The sequence below is a fragment of the Heloderma suspectum genome, chromosome 9 (assembly GCF_057233095.1).
Source record: "Heloderma suspectum isolate Gila_16-S chromosome 9, 16-S_ref, whole genome shotgun sequence".
NCBI classification, from domain to species: Eukaryota; Metazoa; Chordata; class Lepidosauria; order Squamata; family Helodermatidae; genus Heloderma; species Heloderma suspectum.
Window position 1 is genome coordinate 28,727,561 of NC_139466.1, and position 8,924 is coordinate 28,736,484.

General features: G+C 41.7%; 1 protein-coding gene across 2 annotated transcripts in view; it reads left to right on the plus strand.

Annotated features, from left to right (window-relative positions):
- Window positions 1-4,796, plus strand: part of POF1B (POF1B actin binding protein) — a 53,685-nt gene extending 48,889 nt beyond the window's left edge. The window contains exon 15 of one of the 2 annotated variants that reach the window (XM_084814017.1): window positions 1,198-4,791. In XM_084814017.1, coding sequence (XP_084670143.1) covers window positions 1,198-1,203 — 6 coding nt within the window. In that variant the 3' untranslated portion in view covers window positions 1,204-4,791. Of the gene's footprint in view, window positions 1-1,155 lie in introns of both variants that reach the window. The other variant, XM_084814016.1, reaches the window with a different exon arrangement.
- Window positions 4,797-8,924: the final 4,128 nt, after the last annotated feature.

The following is an 8,924-nucleotide window of genomic DNA, read 5'->3' on the forward strand; positions in this document are numbered from 1 at the left end:
CTGCATGATGGACTCCCATACATGGAGGTGTTTTCACCATTTGGATACAGCATAGCTTATTGGATCTAAATATTTCAAAAAGTGGCTTTCCAGATTTGCTGACCCTTCTAGGGGTCAGTGGCTGTACATTTGGAACAAAGTTGAAATGAAGCATCATATGACTTAGATTTCATGGTGTTGACACCATTGCATTTGGAAGCAGGCAAATGCCCTTAAGTGAAATCTGCTTTTGGCGATGCCTGGCCTTTCATGGATGAAATCCAGACCCCAAAATATGTATCCATATTTTTTTAAAGCAACCCAAAAGTTTGAAAGCAAAGGTCAGAAGTGAGAGATCTATTCAACCATTTCTGCATACCCAAGGCAACATTTCCATTGGATGTTTTCAAGCTGTAGAGCGAGGATGGGCTCCAGAGGGTGGCCCTAACAACACTAACATTTCAAGTATTCAAGAAGATCAGATGCAGCCTAAGAGAATTCTCAGTTTGCATGTCCCACGTCTTCTAGATTAAGGGGGCTCCCTGGGGGTTCTACGCCCAAGCAAATCTATGTAAAATTCATGCCGTCTGCGTATTGTGGATTATGAGGCACTTTTCATGCCATCATCCGCCCGTCAACAGAATTGGATTTTTTTAGTTTCTGAATTTATGTAAATGAGACTTGCATGAATTTGCACATGCAAAAACGCACAAATTCCGACAAAATACACCCCCCCAAATGCGCATTTTCATGCTTTAGCCTATGGGGAAAATATGCATTTTTGGCCAGGTTTTTTTTGGGTTTTTTTTGCATATTTTTTTGCGATGAAATTTGTGCAGAATTCCCAAAGGTTAGAAAAATGATCTGCTAGTCTGCGGAATCTGCCCAATGGAGAAAAGCCGGTCCTCTGCGGAATCCGCAGGTTGGATTCATAAAAATCTAAACTCATTTGGTTCCGTTGCGGATTTCTCTGACATCCCTACCTAGAGAGTGCTGGAGCAGCCCTTTTCATCCTAGACGAGAAATCTTTAATTTTTGTTTGTTTTTTGCAAAGTCACAAGGTGGGTGTTAGACTGGTTTGAGCACGCGATCAGGGTAAATAGTAATTTGTCTTTTAAAGTATCTCTCTACCGAACACCTGTGGATGCATAACATGTCTTGTTTGTTTTGCAACAGGAATCCTTTACTTCCGATTAAAGAACTGCTTGCTTCTTTCAGGAATGAACAAGTCCTGTGGACAAGTCACGGCTGATCAGAGGACTTTCGCATACAAATGAATGTTGTTACATTATTTTTCTGCTTGTTTGTTCCCCATCCCCAATTATTGCTTCAAGTCTGAAACTCAAGAGCAGCCAGGGTCGGCGGAAAGCATTACAGGCGCAGTACAGGATACAAAAGATCCATAGAATCATAGAATAGTAGGGTTGGAAGGGGCCTACAACGCCATCGAGTCCAACCCCCTGCTCAATGCAGGAATCCAAGTCAGAGCATCCCTGACAGATGGCTGTCCAGCTTCGTCTTGAATACCTCCAGTGTGGGAGAGCCCACCACCTCCCTAGGTAATTGGTTCCATTGTCAGATTTGGGGGTGGGTTGGCATGGCTAAGTCTTGACCTTGATTACTCAAGCCAGTGGCTTTCAGACTTGGTACCTTCAGCCTTACCTGTATCAACTTGTCAATTGGGGAACCCTGGTGTGCGTTGAAAAGGACAATGAGGCATGCACTAGGGCAGAGTTTATGCAGGGCACCGCCCAGTTTGTTCATCCCATTGACCTATGGGAACTGAGAATGTGGCCTAGAACAGGAGTGAACAGACTTTGTGCTTGCGGGATCTATTATGCTGTTTATTAGAACTGTGAGGTCTACCAACCAGGGCCAGACAGAAAAAGGTGGTTCAGTGAGCCGAGTCAGTTATCTTAAGCACCCTGTAAACCATATACAAATCTCTTAAGTGGATTCCTACAGACCAGGGGCTTCTAACACCACATGCTCAAACTGGCCAGCAGAGCTGAATAAAGAACTTGTCTAAAGCAACCAGTTACTACTCCCATTTTACAGATGAGGAACACTAAGGCTGAGAGATAAGCAAATAGCACAAGACCAGCCATGGTAGAGATCTTTTTTTCCTTGCAATTTTATTTGCTTTTCTTAAAGTATTGGGAATCAGAAACTCTTGGGGATCTACTGAAAATCACCCAGGTAGCTTATTGTTAGATCCTCGTCTACTGTCCGCCTACCCTTGGCCTAGAATACAGCCAAACCTTTCCTGTTGTTGCCCATTGCAAGAAGATCCTTCGTGGTGGCTAAGCTGTTTTCCAGGAAAGCTCATCTACTCTAATTTGTCTGCTGATCAAGGACAACCACTTTAGCAAGGCATGTCCATTTGACAACCACTGTTGTAAATCATGTCTATTTGATTAATATATTTTCCCTACATACAATCTTGCGAACTATCCCCTCTCCTTTGAAAACCAGACACACACAGTGGAAGCAAACGTTACACTTTAGCCAAAGTACATGTTTGTCCTCCATTTCTGAAATCTGACCCTGTTTGCTAGTCTGTTCTTTTGTTGTTGTCGTCGTCACATTGCTGTGTATGGTCAAGTGGAAAGGCTTGAACTTAGGTTGTATATAGTAAACTTGTTTGTATGCTTCTCATGGTGTAAGAAAAAAAAATCCTATGTGTTGTGGGTGTGAATTGATCATTTTCCATTGTAGAAGTTGCGGTCAACTTAAGTTGGAAGTATTAATGGTTGCCATCCAGAGAAAATTAGCTATTGTTTATGGGTGTTTTCAGAAGTGGCTTGGGAACTGTATTATCACCCGTGCAACTTTGAGATCACCAGCACGACTCGGATTGGCATGACCACAAGTGAGGCCTTTCCTGCCGTAGAAGTCTCACAACACTCCCCTCGAGCTAGTGAAGGAGACGATGCTCCTCCAACTCACCTAGTTTGGGAAGTACACAGCTGGGATGGAGGAGTAGTGATGTGTTCACAGATGACATGTGTTAACTATGCACTTAAATGCCATTGATTTTTTTTTACCCCACAAAGGAACGTGCACCTAACTTTCTCTGGACTGCATTCATGATAAATGAAAAGCTTGCTGGGCGGGCAGCAGAAAGGCTGCAAAAGATCCTTTCTCAGGATTGGCCTCGTGATTTGATGTGGAACATTTGCACTGGTGTTTCTGCCAAAGTGACATCATGTTCCGTGATGCCAGATTGGTGATGGTGCAGCCATGTAAGAGTTTAGCCTTTCCATAAGCCCAGTAGGTGTTCAGCACAGAATGTGGAATTGAAACCGTCACTGCCCAGGTCGCTTTTGCAAGCTATGTTAGATGAACAAAACAAGGGATGAAAGGAATAATAAAAAAAGAGTCCTCGGAGTGTGCATTGGAGGGTTGAGGGTAGATTACTGTAATCTCCCAAGACACAGTTTTCCTGAGGACTAAGCCTTAAAAAAAATAGTACTGAATTTGTTCTACCACTGGTAACTGTTAGAAGGTGTACTAGTATTCTCTTGATATTACATCATTTCCTATTTTACACTTAAGAGTTTTTTTTTTCTTATTTATCCTCTGTACTGAAAAAAAACACCTGAGCTTTGCCCAGTAAAGCTGTTTTGTTAACAACATAACTTCAACTTGGCATCATCACCATCATAAAAGATTAGTTCTCTGAAACTGGATCAACTGCTTTAAGGTTGCAGTCTTGTGAATGCTTAAAGAAGTCATTCCTATTGAAGTCTGTGGGGTTTACTTCTGAGTAAACTTGGATTGAGCTGTCCATATGTGTGAGGTGCATATTAGACCGAGATTTGGTGAACTAAAAAAAGAAAAGAAATCACCGGATCTCTCTGTTAACACTGAGATGTCAAAGTGATTTGAAATTTACATGGAAATTAAAATTTCAACGTGGTGGGTGGTGTCATTTCTTTTTAATGTGGGAAAGCTTAAAGTGGGGAGAAAAATAGCTCGGGGCTCATTCTATTATGTGTACGCCAATGAATTAATTGGAAGCTTCTTGCTTCCTCCTTGGTTCAGTTTTGGTAAAAATAACATAATGGGTCTTGGTCATGCCTAATGGATTTAGAAGATCCTGCAAGTCACAGGTCACAATTTGTGACCCATCATGTTCAGCTCAGCTCATATACCATATATTTTTCCCCCTTCCCTCATTTTTTTTCATTCTCAGGCAGGAAGGAAAAGCTAATTTATGTACCTCAAGTAGGCTGCTGTATGTGGGTAGTGGATCTCTGCCTATTGAATAGGCCTATTTATAGGTTAAAAATAGAAGAAAAAGAAATGGGATCTATTTGAAAGGCACTAGGTGTTTTCTGTTCTGCCAGAATATAGTTTGAAGCTCACCTCTCTCTCTTGCTTTGTTTTTATACAATATTGTTGAAATCTGGGAAAGCAAAGTGAAGAGGCATACATAAAGGGGAAAGTTGATTGTGAACCCACTGAAACGAATGGGAATTGGACAAGCATGCTTGGATACTCTTGGCGAAATTCCCAAGCAATTCACTACAATATAGGCAGGAGATGGAGAATTTTGTGACTAAAAATGGTCCAAAGCGGGTGTTGGCTATGCAGCTACAAAATATTGCTTTACTGGGTTTTGTAATGATTTGCTTTGCGGGTTTGGGCTTCCCCCTTTTCTTGTCTGCCAGCCTGGGGAATGATGGCCATTTTGGAGTCAACACATACGGCTTGTATGTGTATTGATAAGCCTTTGACATTGTACAGGGGTGGTCATGGCTATATCTTTGTTAAATAAAATAAAGGTATTTGTGAGCTTGGTTCCTTACCTGTCTCTTGGTCTTTTTATTTATTCCATGTTTATATTGCCCAGTAGCTGAAGATCTCTGGGTGGTTCACAGCAGTTCAAACCATAAAACACAACAATATAATAAAACAATTTTTTTTAAAAAAGTTTAAAATCAAAGTAAGGTCTAAAAACAACAGATTTTAGACCACTTTTATACTACTCTGTCAAATAAGGGTGCAATCCTATACATGTTTAGACAGAGAAAAGGCCTACAACTCCCAGCATGCCCCAACCAGCATTGCTGGCTGGGGCATGCTGGGAGTTGTAGGCCTTTTCCTCTGTCTAAACATGCATAGGATTATGCCCTTCATAAAACTGAACATTCAAACAGATGTGATGTATCCAGCTAGTAGAGTTGCCACTTATAAAATTAGGTGGACTCCTGCATTTTTAGCAGTTGCCTTAACATGCAGGAAATTTAGCAAGAGCGCCTACTAAAAGCACAGGAAACCCGGGGGGGGGGGGCAGGGGCGGTAGCATCTCTGTTCCTTTTCAAGCCTCTCCGAAGAGCCCAACTAGATATGACCCAAGAGATCTGCCAATAGATTCTAGTGCAGCCTCCCTCAGCGTGGCACCCTCCAACTAACATCCTGGCTAGTTCTTTAGAACTGTTAAATGGCCGGGCAGAACCTGTTCCTGGGCCATTTTCCAATTAAAAATCTCCCCCCCTCCCCACAGCTACCGTTCACCCTTGTAAAGAATGCAAGGGGTGGTATTCATGGCTCTTCAGTGTTCAATCTGTTTTGGCCCTGAGATTCCGTGCAACCCCCCGCAAAGCTTGCCCACTCTTATGTCATGCTGGTCCAAGAAAAAATGTTGCCTTACCCACTTTGTAGCATGTAACGCATGTGCTTCAATGCAGCCGTTTGTGACAGTTGAGGAGCCTTTGCCACGCACCTACAAAGAGGAACCTACACACCCGAAGCTACCCTTCTCAGTGAAATGAATGAAGCAGGCAGTATGTACATACAAGACTACCTGCACAGGTGGTGTGGCTAGGAGCCACGCGATGGGACAATGACTGGTAGCAAGCCATGGTCGATGGAGGTATTTTGACTGCTGAGCCTTCTGGCTAGCACTGACAGAGCTGCTGTGTTATCCTCGCTTTTTTAGGATGGAATATGCAAGCGACAAAACCTGCTCTGAGATTTCTCCCAGGGAGGTAACGCACCCACATATGTTTTCACAATGTAAGCTGATTCACTCCTAAGCTATCTGGGAAATTATCTTCTCTTATCTATAGCTTTTGCAGCAAACAGAACTGACACAACAGGAAAGATAAGGCTACAAATCTTAATTTAGGCTATATTTGAAATATTTGCCTTCAAATAATTAAGCAAAAGCCTTTTCCCCCCTCACAAATTTCAGTTTCCACATTTTACATTGCAGTGAATACATAATATATTCTCCAAAATGTTGGATTTTAAAATACTTGCATCATGGCTCAGAGATATGCAAATATCGACACCCCCCCCCCCCCCAAGACAAATGGTTTTGGACTTTCTATCGATGCTAAGGAAAGACATACAGAATATCCACGTGTTCATGTGGCTTCCTGCATGAAATTATCCCAATTCGTGTCTCAAGCTTTCTAAACTTCATCTCTCCATGACTCAATTCAGACTTCTCCATGGTTTACACGGGAACATTCTGCAGGCATATTCACCTCTTCCTACTCTCACATACAGAGTTCATTCTCCCTTCCCTGGTTAGCTCTAACCATAGTTTGTCATTATGTCTCAATGGGAGCCAAATGTGGTTAGTGCCAACCAGGATTGCCTCCAAACCATTGTTTGGAGTAGAGATGCTTAAGGAAGCCACCTTTGACACATTCCACCCCAGATTTTCAAGTTCCATTTTATTGGATATGTTTATTGGAATAGAATTCCAAATGTTTGTTACTCTGCTGGAGGTACAATTCCTATTTTTTGCAAGTTGTACCTTAAAAATATCAAAAATAAATTGGGAGGGAGGAACCTCCCCAACTTAAGGTACCCCCCAAAGCATGTTACATTGCATAACTTCTTCTAACTAAACAATTTTGTATATAGTTCTAAAAACTGGGAATGGATTGTTTTTAACTGCTTCCCTCATCAGTAGTCCAATAGTGTGCAAATGGTGGAAGATTTTGCAAAATCCATTGCCAACATTCCAAAATCCAGAATTTCTGCAGGAATTCAAATGCAGTGGAATCTATATACTATTACAACAATATCAGAATGGAACTGAGGAAAACCATTCAACCCTAGTTAGGAAGCAAACACAGTGTTGGTCACAATTAATCCAACACAGCTGTGATAGGGAATCAATGGTTAATGCTACCCAGGGAAGTGAGGAAATTGGAGCACTTAAGAGAAAGGAGCCCGTGAAACCCTATTCCAGAATCCCGAACTCTGGTTTGGAGTTTGGGAAACAAGTCGAACCAGTGTATACTATAGCCTCTTATCAACAATCCTAGCCTTTTTGGAGCTGTTGGAAATACTGATCTTTAGAAATCCCCTTACGAAACTTTTCTTACGAAGATCAAAAGAAACTGAAGAATTGCCACTCTGATGGTTATGTAGAAGATGACATTTCAGCAAACTAAAAGGAGGAAAGCTAAAATTCCCTCCTCTGCACAACCAATGATGTCCTCTTTCCATCTGGCCAACCTTTACCTATTAACAAGACAGACATCACAAAAATGCATGAATGCATATTGTTGGTTTTAATTGTTTATTGTTTTTACATTTTTATCACTTTTAATATTTTAATTGTTTTTATTATTTTATTGTTGTAAGCCGCCTTGGGAGGGCTCCTGCCCTGAAAGGCAGTCAAGAAATATTTTAAATAAATAAATGAACAGGAAGCCTTGAGTGCTATTCTGGAATATTTTAATGACTTTTTTTTTAAAAAAAAAATCACAATTGCTGGGAGTCAAGCAACTACTTTAGGTATGCCCAAAAGCTTCAATGTACTACTTTAGGCACCTTTTTGCCACATCACAATGACAATGTAGGTTGGATCCGTCACTGCCTTCCACAAGAAGGGCTCCGCTTGTGGAAGGTCCCTTTGTCTGATTTTTGGGGTTCTCCCTTCTCCCCCCCCCCCCGCTCACCTCATTCAGTAGTGTCACTCTGTGTAACATTTTTAGGAGTCTGGAGAGGAAGGGGCAGGGAAGTTCAATTCCGACAGCGCAGTTGATCCAACATTAATCTGGATCCAACCCTCTGATTTTCAAAGGGGTCTTGGTAGCTTGCCAAGTAGGATTGGGTGAGGGCTGGGGGCTGCTGTTTGAGAAACTTGAGCCCAGCAAGCACATGGGGCAAGTTGTGTGGTTCTTTGGATCCTGGCCTACATTTTGAAAAAAAAAAAGTTTTTGTATTCCTGGCTGAATGAAACAGATGTAGAGTCTTTTTATATGCTTCAATGAAGAAGTAAGCTTTCATGTAAATAAAAAGTATCAGTGACTTGATAATTATTCTAGCTAAGGTATGTACTCACTGGTAAGGTAGCCCTTTTCCTCAACACACCTCACTTTTACAACTGATTAGAGGAGGACTTTCGCAGGCAGAGCCATCTTGAGGATTTCAAGATTACATTTTGGAAAGTATTGGGAAGGCAAGCAAATTTAAACAGATCAAGCACACACATCCTAAAAACATCTACTTGCAAGCAAGTCACATTATTTTACTGATACTTACCTCCAACTAAATTAATTTAAACTTTAAGAGGCGTCAAATCAGTTAAAACCAGAATTGCAGCCACGTTTCATGACAAAATGGATGCATCCCCTACTTTTCTACGGCATCCGCCAAATATCCCGTTTGATGTTAGGTTGATTTGGCAGTTGGTACACCTTCCTTCGAGCCCTTATATGGGATGCAAAAGTAGTGCTAGGACTGGGCTATAAGATTTCACTCAATAAAGCACTTCTGTATTACCCTATTTTGTACTCTTTGGCCTTGATCCAAAGCCCTGCAACTGCTTGCACACTGTTCTGCTGGTGTCCTTTAGTACAGCCCTCCCCCAGCTTATGTGATCAGAGGGTAACCATGGGAGCTTGATGTACCCTGCTGGAAGCCTGTTTGTGCGCACGTGAACAAAAACACACGCATGCACACACAGCTTA